General features: G+C 39.1%; 2 protein-coding genes across 3 annotated transcripts; one reads left to right on the forward strand and one right to left on the reverse strand.

The window, feature by feature from the left end:
• The first annotated feature begins 174 nt into the window (after positions 1-174).
• On the forward strand, positions 175-7,633 carry trmt2a (tRNA methyltransferase 2 homolog A). 2 transcript variants are annotated; one of them, XM_055199044.2, is made up of 12 exons: positions 175-333; positions 491-1,125; positions 1,471-1,579; positions 1,797-1,978; positions 3,008-3,122; positions 3,474-3,589; positions 3,672-3,783; positions 5,591-5,713; positions 5,848-5,923; positions 6,004-6,120; positions 6,192-6,288; positions 6,412-7,633. In XM_055199044.2, the coding sequence occupies exons 2-12, from the start codon at positions 497-499 to the stop codon at positions 6,566-6,568; spliced, it is 1,833 nt and encodes a 610-aa protein (XP_055055019.2). In that variant the 5' UTR covers positions 175-333; positions 491-496; the 3' UTR covers positions 6,569-7,633. The 2 variants fall into 2 exon arrangements, with proteins under 2 accessions (XP_055055019.2, XP_055055020.2); XM_055199045.2 differs by lacking the exon at positions 6,192-6,288.
• Positions 7,634-7,635: 2 nt separating this feature from the next.
• Positions 7,636-16,410, reverse strand: dgcr8 (DGCR8 microprocessor complex subunit). The gene is made up of 14 exons (XM_073860225.1): positions 16,254-16,410; positions 14,170-15,165; positions 13,716-13,878; positions 12,865-13,011; positions 12,060-12,371; positions 11,775-11,972; positions 11,591-11,692; positions 11,282-11,380; positions 10,936-11,018; positions 10,708-10,808; positions 10,501-10,607; positions 10,054-10,181; positions 9,831-9,944; positions 7,636-9,541 (listed from the first exon to the last, which is right to left on the reverse strand). Exons 2-14 carry the CDS (start codon positions 14,860-14,862, stop codon positions 9,458-9,460), a joined length of 2,331 nt encoding a protein of 776 aa, XP_073716326.1. The 5' UTR covers positions 14,863-15,165; positions 16,254-16,410; the 3' UTR covers positions 7,636-9,457.
• Positions 16,411-17,906: the final 1,496 nt, after the last annotated feature.

Here is a 17,906-nt window from a genome sequence, read left to right on the forward strand (position 1 = left end):
GCTCACAATCAAATTTTATTAAAATAGGATATGGCGCCGCAAGAACCGACAGGCAGATGACATCACAGTACCGCGAGAGCGATTCGACACCAGGCTTCTCCTTACGATTCCTTGAACTTTCTCGCGGTATTTTGACGTAATCCACCTTGCGGCGCCACATGAAGTCGAAAGAGCCTACTGACCGTATGTTGCGTTCCCATGTGATACGCTGCTTTTGACACGTGGTTATGTTTTAAAGATGGCAGATTGCATGTCTACATAAGTGCGGTATCCATACGATTCATAGTGATTGAAGAAGAACTCTGAATAGCACGTGAGCGATTCAACAAACAGGTTTGTTGATCAGACGGTCTGAACAAAATATCAACAGCTTTGCTTGCAATGTGCTTTGCATTTCACTGTCAGATTTATTCATTCACCCTGAGTGTTACATTAGTGTAAATATACTGAACAAAATAACTGTGAACAAACGTTCATTGGTGTATTGCAGTGCACCATGGCAGAAGTTGCTGTTGACAGTTCACCAGCTGATTCATTACCCAGCACAGAGAAGGAAACTGACCTGAAAGAAGGAGATCTAATGGAGGAGAAAAACCAAGAGGATCAACCAGAAGGAGCAGCAGGTGGTGACTCCAGCATGTATCGTTACATCAAAGGAGATCTCTTCACCTCTGAGATCTTTAAAGTTGAGATCCAAAACCTGCCCAAGTACATCGGCTTCAACGACCTGAAAAAGTTCCTCAACAAACACGGCATCAATCCTCACAAAATCAAGTTGCTTAACAAACAGATGTTCGCCTTTGTCACTTTTAAGAATCAGGAGGAAAGGGACAAAGCCATGAAGTTAGTGCATGGCATGCAGTGGAAGAATAAGGTGCTGAGCGTACGCTTGGCAAAGCCCAAAGCTGACCCCATCCTCAAGAAGAGAAAACAAGAAGAGGAGAGCGAGGCTGGGCAGCCGGGTGCCAAACGGGCTGCAGGTAGCCAGGAGGCAGAGGAGGGTGAGGAAGAGCCCCTTAGTGTTCAGATAGCCAATGCAGTGACACCGCTGTGGAACGTCCCATATGAGGAGCAGCTGAAGAGGAAAGATCAAGAAGTGGAGGCTATTCTGCAGAAACTGACCAGGTATCTAAAGCTAGCTGGCTAGGCTAGCAAGAAATAAGTCATCATGACAGATTTACAACACAATACAATACAATCTTTATTGTCAACAAAGGTTGGACATTTTTCTCTAACCAACAATACAAATTATACTTAGTATATACAACACAAATTGTTAATCACCAACAAACACCAAACAAATGACATCCGGATACTTTTGTAACTTTTACACTATTGATTATATATTACATAACCTTGCCCTAACCCTAACAATGCATCACAGTGTCCAGAGGTCTAACAACCATTATTTTAATCACTGAAAGTTTTCTTGCATATAATGTGTTTTATCCATTTTGCTTTTGTGCTTAGAGAAATTGGCAACAACAACAAGGCCATGCTGCCGTGGCTGTTTGTTCAAAAAGAGAAAAACAACAAAATGTGCTGCCCACTGGAGCCCATACGTCCATCACCTGTGCAGGTAACACCACTGTGTGCTAACGTGAAATACTTTACAGAATTTGGAGCACTCGCATTCATTTCTTAGATGTCATGGTGGTGATACCTTAGTACATTAGACTCCCATCATCTATATAACATAGTACATAAATATGGTAATCGTTGACTCTCATCACTGTGTAAAAGCAATGGTATGATTCAATGTCATTGTCCTGTGCTGGTGTCCCTCTGACTTACAGACTGAGTACAGGAATAAATGTGAGTTTGTGATCGGAGTTGGAGCTGATGGAGAAGATAAGACCGTGGGCTTTCGTTTGGGAAAGTACAAAGGAGGATCCTGTGCAGTAGTGAGTCCCTCAGAAACCACCCATGTATCTTCTGAAGCCAAGAGGATTGTCCAAGCCTTTCAGCAGTTTATAAGGTAAACTTGTTTTTATTTCAATTCCAAAAGTAACTACAGTTACATTTTAAAGGGGACATATCATGACTTTTTCAATGTTTAAGTGCTATAATTAGGTCCCCAGTGCTTCTATTAACCTAGAAAACAACCCAGTAACTTGGGGTGTTTTCACATCTGTAAAATTGGTCCGGACCAAAAGCAAAAAATGAAACATTGTAACTTTTTTAGCAGTTTTGGTTCCATTTCACACCACACTGATTGCTCTGATCCGCACCAGTTGAAACGAACCAAAATTCTGTCATGTGATAAGATCCACATCACTCATTGGCCACAAGTATTTGAACGTATTTCCTAAACTGCTTCTCGATTGGTCAAAATCAACGTGCGCGAAATTCCAACGGAACCCCCGGAAGTAAACAAAAAGAAGGATAATACAGCAGACACTATGGACAGACAGCTGCGCGCTGTAATTATATCTCCGTGGTTGTTATACATAGTTTGTATACAGTACTCTAGACAAACCGTTCATTTTCCGAATGAATCACAGATGCGGCTTGAAAACAACGGTTTAATGCAATTTCTCTCCCCGCACCTCCTCGCAACTCCAGGTATGTCCACGATTTGTCATTGTGCTAATATTGCTAATAGAAACTGTCAACAAACACTTCCTCTTCCGATAATTCACTGCGCAGCTGACTGGCAGCTGGTTTAGTCCAAAATGCGCAGTACTTTTGCAGTTAGGTCGGTTAGATCTCGGATCGTGTTCTCACCACAAACGAACCGCTCTAGAGGTTGTTTGAAAGCGTACCGAGACCAACTCTTCGAGGGACCAACTCATTTGCATTTAAAAGGAAACACCCAAAAATTGAAAATTTTTGCTCACACCAACAAAGTGGCAATTTTAACATGCTATAATAAATTATCTATATGGTATTTTGAGCTTAAACTTCACAATATGTACTCTGGGGACACTAAAGATTTATTTGACATCTTAAAAAAGTCTTGTGAAATGTCCCCTTTAAGAGCTTTTAGGGTTTTTGTTTTGAACAGGACTACCCCATATGCAGTATACAGTCCAGAGACTTACGAAGGCCACTGGAGGCAGTTGACTGTACGGACCTGCAGGACAAAGCAAACCATGGCCATGGTTTTCTTCAATCCACAGGTAATGTGAGGTTTATATTTGTGTGGGGGAACTTTTGATTGTTTTTATATTTTACATTTTTGTTTATATATAAAGAACAATTCCCGCACACTATCTGCTTGCTGAAAATTTTTTTTTAATGAAAGTTGCGTTGCAACGTTTCGATCAACTGATCTTCATCAGGCAACTGATGCCTGATGAAGATCAGGTGATTGAAACGTTGCAACGAAACTTTCATAAAAAAAATTTTTTCAGCAAGCAGATAGTGTGCAGGGATTGTTCTTTGTATATTTTGAGACTTTTTGTCGTCTTATCCTACGCACCTATCTATTGACTTCAGGTGTGCGACGCTAATTTTTGCTTATAACCTAGAAACTCCAAGAAGAGGAACTTACAGAGCTGAAAGCAAACCTGCGTCACTATTTCACAGAAGGGGAAGGGAAAGAAAGTGGCATCACATCCTTGTATTTTGTGAGAATGGGACAAAGGTTAGCCAATTAGGGAAAAAAACACTAGAATGAGTTAAGTGGGAATGATTTTAACACATCTAATGCAATCACATCAACCCAGGAAATCTGCGGGCACAGAGGACCTTCCTTGTGAGCATGTGACCGGCACCGAGTGGATTCATGAAGAGCTCCTTGGACTGAAGTTTCGCATATCACCTCATTCATTCTTTCAGGTGAGTCTTCTGATATGGTATAGACCAATTTAGAGTAGACGTCACAGTTACGTCACTGCAAGCTGCGCGCGCAATGCGGTTGCAGAAAAACAGTGGAAATGAATTAGACACGAGTGAAAAGAGCAAGATAACTCACTAGAAAATGTCCTGTTGTGCTCTTAATTGTCAGAATAAGAATGCCAAAAAAGATGGCTTTCATTTTTATAGAATACCATCGTCGAAGACATCATTTGAAGATAAACGTAGGTGTTTATGATTACAATAAGCCCTTAAACGGACAGAATGGAGCGAGGAAATCATCTGGAAATCTTTTAATAATTAGAATAGAAAATAAGTGGAGAAGATGTCCGGTGTTCTGTCGAAGTCTGTTCCCTCCATGTGTTTCTTATAGCGTTTTTATCACGTTACAATTATAATTTATTCAGAATAAATGTTTTTATACTGAAAAAGCAATAATATCACAATATTTTGTTAAATATTTCATATTTTTTCGTTTTCTATTATTTCTTTTTATTTCCTTATATCTTAGCTTATGTCTTCTTCCTGTTTGTTCTAAAATTATTATGTTTACATATTTAATAAATATATAAATATAGCACACACACCCACACATGATGTAAAGTGTTATTAATATATAAACAGGCCTTTTTAATGTATGTTTAAACATAATACATTTATAATAGTTTTAGAACAAACACGTAAGATAAATATAAAGAAGGAATAATAGAAAACAGGAAAATTATGAAATATTTAATAAACGCTATTATATATAATACATTATAGTATTGCTTTTATATGTACTTTAGCGATTCAGACTGTAAAAATTATTGATTTAGCAAAAAAGAAGAATACATATACATTACATACATGCATATCAGTAGCCAAGCCATTTAAACTTTTTATCTATGTAAAAAAATAAACGTAACGTGATTAAAACGCTATAAGAAACATGTATTAAAGGGAAACATATAGGAATCAGACTTCGACAGAACACCGGATCCATAAAAATCACGGTTTAATGCTAAAACACTTCACAACCCTACTGCGGAGCAGTCACTTTCTGCAACCAGTTTGGCTCCGCCCACAAAAAACGTCATCTCTGTTTGCAAACACGAAATTGGTCTATATGGCAGTAAACCGCTGATCTCCAAGTGTACACACAGGTCTGTTATATTAAAAGATGAAGTGTGTAGTTTATGCAGAACCAAACCGTGTTACAAAGCAATTGAAGAGCTCAGATACAAAAGGCTAAACGCAACCTCCACCAAAAATGAGATAATGATATTAACTGAATGCTCTCGGCATGTATTATACATTCATCAAATACTTTTGCTTTAAATACACTTAATATATGTTGAAATAAAAACAAGTTTACCTTATAAACTGCTGAAAGGCTTGGACAATCCTCTTGTTAATGGCCTCAGGCCATTCAGAATTTCCAGTTTGTTGACAAAATCCATTGAGTCTGATAAAAATGCTAATTTACAAGAAACATGTCAGATGCACTTAGAGGGTTTTGCATCTGAGCTCTTATTTCTTTCTTCTTCACGTCATTTCAGCATCTATGGGTAAATTCATGGCAAAAACCAGTTAATCCATATACAAGTCAATACATACACGTGGGGGAGGGGCAGTTTGTTATCTCCAATTAACTTAACTTGCATGTTTTTGGCCTGTGGGAAGAAACCTGAGTACCCTGAGTAAACCCATGCTGACACAGGGACATCTGATCTCTCCAGTTGTTTAAACATCCCACGATAGTGTTTTCCAAGTGTTCATAAATCTTTTCTTGTATTGATACTGGCAGACGAACACTCCTGCCGCTGAGGTTCTGTATTCTGCTGTGGGTGAATGGGCTCAGTTAGACCAGGACAGCATTGTTCTGGATGTGTGCTGTGGAACAGGAACCATCGGGATCTCTTTGGCAAAGGTGTGAGCCAAAAATAATTAACTGAATGTAAACAAACTCTGTGTACCTTGCATCCTTAGTATTAGTTTTTTCTATTACTACATTCTTGCGTCTTGAACTTTGTAAACTTCGGCACTTTTGTTTGTTATTAACAGAGAGTGAAGAAGGTGATTGGGATAGAGTTGTGTCAGGAGGCAGTGGAAGATGCTAAGGCTAACGCTGAAGCTAATGGTAAGTGTACCTAAATCGGTCTTATTACAATCTCAGCATGTACATAATCTCATACTGAAACATCAAATGTACGTTTACAGGCTTGACCAATGTGGAATTTCACTGTGGGAAAGCTGAGGATGTGTTCCCTACTATTCTTAATGCAGTTGTATCCCCCAATGTCACTGCAATCGTTGACCCTCCAAGAGCAGGCCTACGTAAGATTTTTTTCTAGTAATGATTTTGCAACTTTTATCGTTCCTTGGCCAAATTTTATTGCTTTTACCAGATTCCAAAGTTATTCTGGCGATCAGAAAAGCTGAGCATTTAAAGAGGCTCGTCTATGTTGCCTGCAACGCCAAAGCAGCTATGAACAATTTTATTGAGTAAGTGCATACTTTTCTGTTTAAAGTCGATATCAAGCAGCATTGATTTATAATACCGAACAACTTATCAATAGCTGCATGGATGTTTTAAAACCTTAATCTGAAAGTGTTTATTGCATTAAGTCTCTGCAGAGCGACTTCGAATCGTGTGCGAGGAAGTCCCTTTCGTCCAATGAGAGCTATGGCTGTGGACCTTTTTCCCCAAACCATGCACTGTGAGACCATCTTGTTGTTTGAAAGAGTGGACTACACCTCCAACACTGAAGACCCGAAGCTTTGATGTCTTTAATATCCACAATGCCAAGACGGCTACCCTCACACTATAAACATGAGTAACTAGACAGCAGACAACTCAAGGCCGAATCCGCACCAGAGCTGCTGGCTTTCTCCCGGAGTCGTCTGCTGTCTGGGTAGTAATTACTTTCGAACGTTAAATGGACAACACACTTTTTTTTGAAAATGTTCATTTCCAGCTCCCCTAGAGTTAAACATTGGATTTTTGCTGATTTGGAGTCCATTTAGCCGATCTCCGGGTATGGGGCTGGCACTTTTGGCATGGCTTGGCATGGTCCATTGAGTCTGATTGGACCATTGGCATCGCGCTGGGAAATGGCCAAGGAGTTTCGGTGTTTTTCCCATTTGGGACTTGGCTCTTCTGTGGTTGCATCGTGTGCCGGGACCGACAGGAAATTTGAAGTTGCGGTTTTCTGGGCAGATGTGGCTGGGACTGTGCTCTCGTTCTGGTGTGGCAATCGGGGACTTTGCTGCTGTGGCATGGCTGCAGGATGCACAATGATATTGCGCAGTGACTGAAAATAGTCCTCTGCTATTGAAAGTAAAGGAGACTATTTTTGGGCAGTGCATGGTATCACGGTGCCTGCTGCAGCCATGTTGCGGCGGCGGGGTCCTTGGTTGTTGCGCCAGAGTGGGAGTGTAGTTCCTGGTCATGTCTGCCTTGAAAATTGCGGCTAGATTTTATGTCGGTCTTGGTACGCGATGCAACTACAGAGGAGTCAAGTGTTGAATGGGAAAGGTGTTGAAACTCTTTGGTTGTTTTTTGGCGCGATGCTGGTGGTCTGGTCAGATTCAGTGGATTGTGCTGAGCTATGCTGGGGGTGCTGGCGCCGGGCCTGGAGGTCGGCTGAATGGATTCCAAAAAGATAAAGGCCAGATGTTTAACTCTAGGGGAGCTGAAAAATGAGCATATTTAAAAAAAAAGTGGAATGTCCCTTTAACTGTTAAATTTACTTTCATCCAATTTTAAGTCACACAATCAATATTTGTTTTTGTATATGTTTTTCCTCTTCTGCTTGCAATAAAACAATCCAGTAAAAACATCACACGATATCAGTTTCTGGTCATGAATTTATTTGCATAAACAAATCACTGTGTCTCAGCGATCATGTGTTACAGCATTACTTGAAGCTAAATCATCCAACATTATCCGGTCAACAATGACTACAAGCACACGTTTCTTCATAAAACTAATACACACTTGGCAATATTGACAGTACACGAGTCGTACACTCCAAACGTTTATAGGGAAAGCACGTTTTGTCAGAAAAGTAGTCTTGTGCTAATGGAAAACATTGCCTTCAGACATTCAGAAGCACAACAGCTAATATAACACAAATAAACACCATGACAGTGCACTGCAGTTTTGTTTAATCTCTGTCCCAAGAAAACCTCTTTTCCATATTGTTTGGGTGTTGGGAGTAAAAACAGAATTCAGATCGTATCTTAAGGCCAGACTACTTTCCCTCCCTCCACTTTAAGAGATACAGCGGTTTTCTTTTAACAGGGACCTTAGTGTAATCCAGCAGTTATTGCATCTTTATCCTTAATATTTTGTTCCATATATATATGCGCATTTATATATTTTTAATGAAAAGCTATGCAGCAGTATTCTATAAAATGCATAAGACTGTTAAAGCTTTGGTTCACACTGTTCTTCAAGCTATTGAATATTACGACACTGTTTTGTTCGAGGTATAAAGTTGCCATGGTTGCCTTCTGAAATAAACGTTGCCGAAATGATTTTATACACCAAAGTGATGAGCTGTGTATAAAAGGAGCTCACAATCACTTACCACCATGGCAAATACACAAACTATACAGAATCATTTAAGACAAACGCAAAAAGCACATGCTTAAAAGGCAAATATTCATGTACGAAAGCAAGCGTCACTCCACAATTACGCAACGTACTGAATCACAAAAATGTAGACTTGAAGGAAAGGCTTTTCCCTTTAAAACACGGTACCATTAATGAAAGCAGAGAAACTAAGGCAACACACCATTCTGTCCCTACTTAAGTTTAACAGCCGGTTTCTAATGCAAGAATTAAGATTATATCAAATCATAAATGTAACATAAAACAATACTAACACACTAGTAACGTCTTACCCTCAACTACAGTACCTCAAACACTTGTGCGTTTCTTCAACAAGCAGAACAACTAGTCAAGTTGACCATTGGTATGATTCACCCCTTAATATTTCATATAAGCAAATAGTGCATTACCTAAACAGCAGTTGGGAGAAAAGTCGGCACACTTAATGCTTCAGAAATACATTTCTGTCACGGTTAACCGAAGAAAAACACGCACCTAAAAACCTAATTTTCCAGATAAAAGATTGCATGCTCTTATAGCTAAGGAAAAACAGATTGACCATTTCTGCATGCCACAGAATCGGACAGAGTTACGATTTAAAACCGATGATTATCTTGTATTTTTGAAATATGTAGTAAATAAAAATTGCTGTTTTGTTTAAAAAGAGAGTAACAATTTTCTTTTTATTGACAACATCTAAAAGCCACAAACTTAAAAGCAACTGTAATACTTTAACATACATAATTACCGTTTACTTCGATTCACAGAGACATTTTTGCCATCAGCGAGTCGATTTATATTTGCACTTGCGGGTGCAGAAGTGCATTAGGAGGTATTTTCTAAAATGCTCATTCTGTCTTTTCATAGTCCACGTATGTCTGTTATGACACCCATAAGTTACGGACCGTAATTTGAATGGGAGCTCGAGAAATCTGATAAAATGTAAATAGTATTGCCAAAGAAATGCATAATTCGGTAATGGTACGTTGACCTTTTGTTAAAACCATTACCATTGGTCAGTGCTATCTATATCACGACATGTTGGGCGAGGGTTTGTTAGACGTCAACAGTGCACAGAGGTTCGCTGCCGGGTTGAGCAGACTCCATTATAGTCATCTTCGGCTTCTTTCTCGCTTCCTCCTGAAATTAAAAAAATACAGTATGTATAATGGGCCAAACACAAATGATTATGCCCTGGAAAATATTTTATATGCTTTTTAGCTTAAATCCATGTAGACATTGCAATGGTTTGTGAGCAACAATTAAATGAGGGAGCAAACCACTTAAATTAAATTATCACTGCATCCATGTACACAATGCATTAAAAACTGTGTGTATACAACAGCATGGAGCACTCATGAAAAGTAATAAACAAATTTAGATGCACATGGCCTTAACTATCTTGGAGGAAATAAGTTTGCATCTGTACCCTATCCCGAGCTAGTTTCATCATCTCCTCTCGTAGTTTGTTGAGGATGTGAAGGTTTGGCTTGTTCTTTTTGGCAAACTGCTGAAGCTCAATCACGCTCTTATCAGAGTTCTCCTAAAAATGAAAAAACATCCCAGTTGAAACAAGTTCAAGTTTGTCAACCACACAAGGAGAGAAAACTTTCAAACAGATCAATTAAAAAGACTTCTGATAGTGGGCTTACCTTTTTGACCATCTTATTGCTTTCTCTGCCATACATGCGCAGCAGCGAGCCCCAGTTCTTCACATGTGGATGAAGCATTTGAAGAATCTTCTGTGACGCCAACTGCTTCCCCACCCTCTTATTTTTACCTGCAGTCAACAACAGTAACATCATTGGCTATTTGGATGATCATATGCAAGAATTAATTTTATGAAGGATGGAAAAATCAGATGGCATGCCATTGGATGTACTACAGTAAGTTCCAATCAGACTGCCTGACTGCAAAACAGACTTGTGGAGTCAGGGAACATCGATTTTGGCAGAACAATTGGTTAAACTGGAAAGTAGATTACCAATTACCATTTAGATGAACAATTTCTGTACTATTATTTTGTCAAACCTGAAACACTAGTACTGATTTGGATAGTCAAAAGTCTGGCTCTGTAAAACAAGTTATTTGGTACTTACACCAGCCGCGAACAGTGTGTTTCCCACAAGTCATGACGTATTCACTCTTCTGGTTCTTTCCTGGGATCACTTCAAACTTGATGCTGGTGTCACCCATCCCATGGTTTCTATGGACCAGACAGGCAAAAGCTTTTAATTCGGACCCAATTAAAGAAGCCATAGATTGTGGTGCATTACATCAGAGGACAGACTCCGTTTTTAATGTACCTCTTAAGGCACTCATGAAGAATCTGATATGGTGAGAGTAAACCTGCTTTGTTGGTCAGCTCATACACCCTTGAATCTTCAATACTGATATGATTAAAATACTGGGGGACAAGAAAGATGATTAAGTAGTACCACCAAAAAAGTAGCTTGTAATCCAAACCAAGAGAAGATTTTTCTTTTTTTTCACGATCTAGTTGAACCAGATAATGCAAACAGGAAGAGACATACCTCTAGTTCATCCCCATCTACGGGCTTCTCTTCAGACGTCTGTTTCACAAAATCAGGAATAAGGATTTCCAGTGTTGCTCGAGCTGCATGGGAGAGTAAGTCAGTGTCAGTCAACCCATATTTTTACCACTCTTCGGTAAAACATCAAACAAGTCATGTAACATGAATGAAAAGGTTTTTATAAACATACACTGAAAGGAAACAGGGACCTCTGCTGGTCCCCTTATAGAGAAAAACTACTTCTACAGAACGTATTTAATCATATGAATTTGAAATAACATGAAGGTTACGGGGATGATGTAAATGATCTCTTAAAGACTAGAATGAAGCCTGAAGGAGATGGTACCAGCTTTATTCTTGGCAAGTTTTTTACTGCTTGCTGTTCCTGTGCCATATGTAACACCATCTATAATGACTGAAGCTCCGAAGGGTTCACTAGGGTTTTCTGGGTAAAAGAAAATATGGTTAATTTTAAAAATAACGTCAATGCTAAAAATACCAGATATTTTACATTGCAGATATTTAGATTTGCCATATTAACAAATAATACAATGGTGTCTAGTCAACAACTTCAAACATGGCTTATCCAGTCAGATTTATAAACATTTAAGATCTACTCCCAGTCTTATAATATACATAAAACTAAACAACTTACCACATTCAAAAAAGTTGTAAACTGGTCGCACCTTGAGCACTCTTTGCATATACTCATGTAAAATGCAAACCTCTGATTTCCCATTGGGGTTGATGACAAACTCTGAAAGTTGAACACAGCACAAAATACGTTACACCAAGGTTGACAATTTGATTCGTAAAGTGTATAATTTTCAAACAGGTACCTTTCTTTGTGGGCGCATCCTGCACAGACAGCGTGATGAGCTTCTGATTGGCCGGCAGGATGGGCCTCTCAGATTCGGCTTGCTTTCTCTTCATGTCCCTGTTGAACTGCCTGCGCTCGGCCCATGTGCGAAACTTCTTTACTGTCACTTGCTCAAAATCGAAGCACTTCTCTAGGTAGTTTCTGAACTCCTCAATTTCTGGGTTACACACAAAAAAAAACAACAGGATTCACTCATCATGCATTTAATGGAGTTTAGCAGCCGAACGTCATTCCCTCCTCTTACCAACAGACTCATCTTTGCAGACCTCCACCTTAGCTTTGACCTGGCCCAGAGCTCCCTGTGTAGTATCACTGGCTTGGCAGTCCTTCCCCGTTGAAGGCCCCTCATCTGGTTCTTCTGACGTTGCTATGCCTGTCGGCTCTTCGGTGGCAGTAGAGTCAGGCTCGTCGGCTCTTTCCAGCGAGGTGCTCTCTTCTCCCGATTTCACTGGAGACACCTCAGCGTTTGGAGTCACCTCTCCGTTGCGTTCCCTCTCCTCTTGTTCCTTCATTTTCTTGTAGTGCAAGCAGGGAATGCTACTGGTTGGTGGGTCATGTTTCCTAAAAAGTAGATAAGCAAAAAGGATGAAGTGCTTTTATTAACAAGCCAGAAAGATTATTTAAAGGTGCAGTGTGTAATTTTTAGAAGGATCTTTTGACAGAAATACAAAATAATATACAAAACTATATTATCAGGGGTGTATCAAGACCTTTCATAACGAACCATTATGTGTTTATTACCTTAGAACAAGACCTTTTTATCTACATACACGAGGGTCCCCTTACATGGAAGTCGCCATTTTGTGCTGCAATTTTTCTACAGAAACCCTTAAAGGACAATTTTTTACTAAGTTGTCTCCGACGATGACATGTTTGTCTGGTGGCGGCTACCATAGCTTCTCTATGCGTTTCAAAAGCGAGGGGTGAGCAGTGGACCAAGTCGTTGGTTGCAATTCGCAACCTCACAACTAGATGCCGCTAAAATTTACACACTGCACCTTTAAACTATCAAGTAGTAAAGTATCCAATGATAACTCCCATGGTTGAAAGTTTCCTAATGCTTCCTGTTCCGAGGAAGTAGGGTCTAGACCAGCTCACAACTCTGGTTTCCCTGTGAAGATATACTGGAATGCCGGAGTTATGGAATGTCATGATCCATCCATCAGGTAATGGCTCAGTGGGCGGGCGTCCACGACCTATGAAAAAGAAATCAGAGACAGAAAAGATTCATCATCAAGGGTCTTCATGTAGCCGAGTTAAAGATGCAATGTGGGACTTTTAGGAGGATCTCTCAACAGAAATGCAATATAATACACATAACTATATTATCAGGGGTGTATAAAGACTTTACATAATGACCTGTATTGTTTTCATTACCTTAGAACGAGCCATTTTTATGTACATACATCATGGGTCCCCTTACATGGAAGTCGCTGTCATGTTTCTACAGTAATCCTAAATGAACAAACTATTCTACAGAGCACGTTTCGTCCATACGTTGTCTTGTTTGACGTCATGTTTGTCCTGTGGCAGCTACCGTAGTTTCTTTGTGCGTTTTGAAATTGAAGTTGGTCACAATCTAGATGGCACTAAAAATACTACAGTGGACCTTTAAGGCAGTGGTTCTCAAACTGGGGGCCAGCGAGATGGTGCCAGGGTGCCCCAGTTTTATGACATTTTATAAAATGCATGAATTTTTCATAAATTCTGTGTAATTAAACCTAAAAAAAAATAAGGCTACTAACCAACAGAACTACTTTGTATACTTTATATGTTTTGTCTAATTAAAATGTTATGTTTTAGAACAAAATTGTCAAATTTTCTTTGGGGGAAAAAATATTTATTTTGAATAAATAGGCCCTTATGTTCTCTAATAAAAACAAATGCTTCTGTAACGTACTCTTAAGAACCGTCTTGATTTTGGTCATCATGGGCTGAACTCCTGCCTCGCCATCTGAATTGTGATCACTGTCTCCAGTGTACTTGTCTTCAGCCAGACGTCTTTTCTTGGGCATGGGCATGCCTTCCTCCAGAAGAGCATCTACATCATTGTCAAAGTCCTCCTGGAAAAGTATGTGGGTTAGTAATTGGTAGCAACTGGCACTTCAGATGAAGGTACACGGAGATGATGATTTGAATCAAGCTCACTTTGTGAGCCGTAATTCAAAGGTTCTTTAAATGGACCACCTCATTTCACTCCAGGTTTCCTCTTCGTGACAGAATGACCTGTGCTTTATTTGTAGTGAGTGATGTTATTGAATGGTGGACATGTATCTTTAAATAGCCTACAATGTCAATAGAAAGAGAACATGAGCTAAATAAAAGACCAGCAAGGTGATGCGTCACACTTTTACCTCATAGGAGTAATTCAGGTCCTCCTCACGCACTTGCTCGTGCTGAACAATCATCTCAGACATGAAACCACTCGGCTCTCCATCTTCAGCTTCCAAAAAGTTCTCGCTGAAGTCTTCCAAGTCGTCCAGCACAGCAAACTCGACCTTGTTCTCCTGCTCAGCCTCAATCTCTTCACTGTTTCTAGGTACAGTTAGAGCATTGTAGCTTGTGCCCGAGCTGCTCGGCACACCTCCCTGCTCTAAACAATAATCAAATTCACCATTCAGGTTCTCTAGGGTCTGATCTTCATCGCTAACCTGCCCCAACCCAGTGTACAACACCTTCCTGTCTTTGCTCTTACTGCTGTCAGTAAAACTGACACTGATTTTTACATCTTTAAGAAGTTTGAGATCAGGCAAGAACTTGGTGACTGGTGGAGCGTGTCGAGCGGTTCTAGGGCACGTGCCCATGGGGCCAGGATTATCTAATGAGCTACTAAAAGACAATGTACGCTTGTTGAGGAAGAGCTGTTCGTCCCTGTCCTCTGCTGGGGTGTGTTGGTGTCCATCACCACCAGAGCTAACGTCCATTTCCTCTGCGTCACTGGACGTTTGCAGGGGAGGTGGTGGAGGTGCGTTAAAGAAATCATTTTCTGCCAATACAGAGTCTGGTGGCTCCAATGGGAGGGGAGGTAAAATCTCATTCACATCCATAACTAATTTTTTATAAAAACTGTATTAAACACTATGAGAGAATGGGGCGAGTAAGGTAACTCTTAGGTTAAATAATCAGCAGCCCTAACACATGCATGAGTTCATTGCACAGCTCAAGACATCTATTTAATCGTATTCATGTACATGGTTGAATATGCTAAGCTGACTACATTGTTCTTTTCATTAATGTAGACAGCTTTTTAAATATCACTGTCTCAATTATTGGAAATCACAATGCATTCAGCTTAAACGTTGCCGACTCTAAGCACTGTCCATCCCGGGAAGCGAGATCTTCAGCCAGACCTGAAATAAAAAAAAGAAAGATTTAGACACTCATTTAAATACCAGGAGATCCTCATGTAATGAATCAAGGCCTGGTTTACAGACAAGGCTTAGCAAAGGAAAAGACTAGTTGAATTAAGATGTAAAGCATGAAAAAGACTTAACTGGTGTGTATCTGAAGACTTCAATGGCACTGGCATATTTTAAGATCTGTCAGCACAAGTTATTTTTAATTGAGACAGCTCAAATGTGTGTTTTAGTCTAGTACTAGCCTTAAGCCTTGTCTGTAAAACCACGAGTCCTAACCTTTCTAATTTAGTGGTGTGTTTCAGTAACTTTAAATCAATGTTAAAACCAGCCTGAGCTGGTTGGCTGCTCTTAGATGGTCTTCCAGCCTGGTTTCAGAGGGGTTTACCCATTTTTCGGCTGGTCAAGCTGGCCAGACAGGAAGACCAGCAGGGGGACCATCTTAAACCAGCTGACCAGTCTACCAGCTTAAGCAGGGGCAGCCAATATAATGGAGGACTTAACACTGACTAGTAATACATTTGCATGATTAATAACATTTAGTTCCTGCTAAACAAAAAAAATATTTCTTGAGATATTACAGTCAACCTAAATCCCTGCTAAATACAACTAAAACCACCTTAAACTGGTTGCCCAGCCAGGTCAACTGGTTTTGCAGTCTGGTTTAACAGGAGGTTTGGACACTTCTGGCACTGCCAGGCTGGAAAAACTCTCAAACCAGCCCAGGCCACCAAACCAGCTTAGGTTGGTTTTAGCGGTTTTCAGTAGGGATGAGCCTAACAGGCCGTTGCTAATTTTGCGGTTAGCATAACTTCGTAAAAATATGGTCACGTTCAAAGTGTTAAAAACGATTTTGTGTTTTACATAAATGTATGATCCTATTAAATTTGCAGTTTATGTTTTGTTGTTTGTGCAAAACTCAAACAATCAAACCCTAGATTATAGCCAGTCGGTGTTAGCCGTTAGAAGCTGTATTGTAACCAAACCTTTAAATTTGCCGTTTGTTAATCAGCTTAACGGCGCGTAATTTAACGTTAACGTTAGTAGTAAAAAAGCTGTGTGCACTGTTTCTTTTTACTCACCTAACTACACAACGCTTTCCTGAAGACCTCAATAATCACAAGACTTTTTATTTATTGGGTTCTGATGGCCGTCTGCTCTCTCCGCCGCCATCTTCAATGCACCAGCATCTCTGAACACGCCTCTTCAACCGGTGCCTACACACACGTGATTGGATCAAAACCCAAGGCTTGATCGACTTCATAGCGCTGCGCAGATCAATCAGCCTATGACATCAAATATCGCGAGAGCAAATAGAAAGCCCAGCTTTTGAATTACTCTCGCGGTACATATGCCAAACGGTCTGCGCAGCGCCTAATAAAGTGGAACACGCTTTAATATATGCATAATCGATTTTAACTCAAATTGTATGTTTAGTCAGTTCGATTTTACAAAAATATATTCGAAGACCTTTGTGATAATGAAGCCAATGGTGACATTTTATGTTGTCTATCATACTAGACGTTTCTTTCGTTTGTGTCTTTTATCACGGACAGTGTTACTGTTTTCCAGATTCACTTGAGGTCACTGTTGTAAATAGGATTAAAACTAATTATGTCTTATAAAGGTCATACAATTCATGTTTTTACTGAAAAATTCATATAATGAGATTGGTGATGCCTCAGAAAGAAGGTAAGGCATTTTATGTGTGCAGTAGTTTTTTTTTTATTATTGTCATTAACAATCATTGTATTGTATTGTATTTGTATTGTTTGTGATAGATGGAAAATGAGTTTACTCTCAGGTGTTCTAACTACTACTCAACTTTTCTGTCTAATATTCTAACTACCGGGTCATTCTACAGAAAAGGTGGAATTCGGGTGATGGAAATTTGCTTAAATGAACTTCTTTAATAGCATTATTAGCTTAATCTATTTTTAACTTTTTAATACATTCTAATAAAGAATCCATGAGTCATGTATTTGTCATTGGTGTTACCTGTGATTTAAACAACATTAATGTTGATACTAAATATTATTTCTTATTACAGCTTGTGTATTTAGTTAAAGGTTGAGTAGAGGAATGATAACAGCAAGAAAAATAATTGATTATTAATATTTGTTTAATTAAATTCTTCATCTTTACCCAGCACTGTATGAAATTATTTGATTCTCAGTTTGACTATTTCTTTAAAACCAACAAAAACAAAAATATTCAACAAAAAAGGCTTTGATGCAAAGACTGAAATATCAACAATGTCTTACATCCCATATCAACAACAAAATATGACTAGAAAGTACAAGAAAATACATTCATAACACCAAAACTTGGTTTAACACCAATGACACAATGTAACACCAATGACAACATTAGAATATAATAACAGATAATGAATATGATAAACTTAAAAAATGTTCAATCCTGTTTTGTTTTTATGCTTTTATGTTGATCAGTTAAAGGAATAGTACTTAGGAGGTACCCATTAGAGAAGTAACACTAATGACAGTAATATCAATGATGGTAACACCCATGACAATTTCCAGAAAAAAATAATATTTTAACAAAACGGCTGCCATTAGCCATGTGCTATTTCATCGGAGATGTAACAATCACATACTTATTCAGTATAATGTATTTTTATGTAAAGATCTTAACACTCCCAGCTATAAAAAAGAGTAACATTAATGACATCCAAAACATCTTATCTCAAAATTCTTAGATATATCATGATATTT

This window comes from Misgurnus anguillicaudatus, chromosome 22 (assembly GCF_027580225.2).
Source record: "Misgurnus anguillicaudatus chromosome 22, ASM2758022v2, whole genome shotgun sequence".
NCBI classification, from domain to species: Eukaryota; Metazoa; Chordata; class Actinopteri; order Cypriniformes; family Cobitidae; genus Misgurnus; species Misgurnus anguillicaudatus.

What these genes read in the sequence shown, in the direction of transcription:
- dgcr8 (XM_073860225.1), bottom strand. Translation starts at nt 14,862, where the DNA reads ATGGATGTGAATGAGATTTTACCTCCCCTCCCATTGGAGCCACCAGAC. An exon ending in ACCTGAATTACTCCTATGAG is followed by an intron (nt 13,879 to 14,169) that starts GTAAAAGTGTGA and finishes ATACTTTTCCAG; the next exon opens with GAGGACTTTGACAATGATGT. An exon ending in ACACACTGTTCGCGGCTGGT is followed by an intron (nt 10,182 to 10,500) that starts GTAAGTACCAAA and finishes TGTTGACTGCAG; the next exon opens with GTAAAAATAAGAGGGTGGGG.
- trmt2a (XM_055199044.2), top strand. Translation starts at nt 497, where the DNA reads ATGGCAGAAGTTGCTGTTGACAGTTCACCAGCTGATTCATTACCCAGC. An exon ending in TACGTCCATCACCTGTGCAG is followed by an intron (nt 1,580 to 1,796) that starts GTAACACCACTG and finishes TCTGACTTACAG; the next exon opens with ACTGAGTACAGGAATAAATG. An exon ending in GGCTAACGCTGAAGCTAATG is followed by an intron (nt 5,924 to 6,003) that starts GTAAGTGTACCT and finishes GTACGTTTACAG; the next exon opens with GCTTGACCAATGTGGAATTT.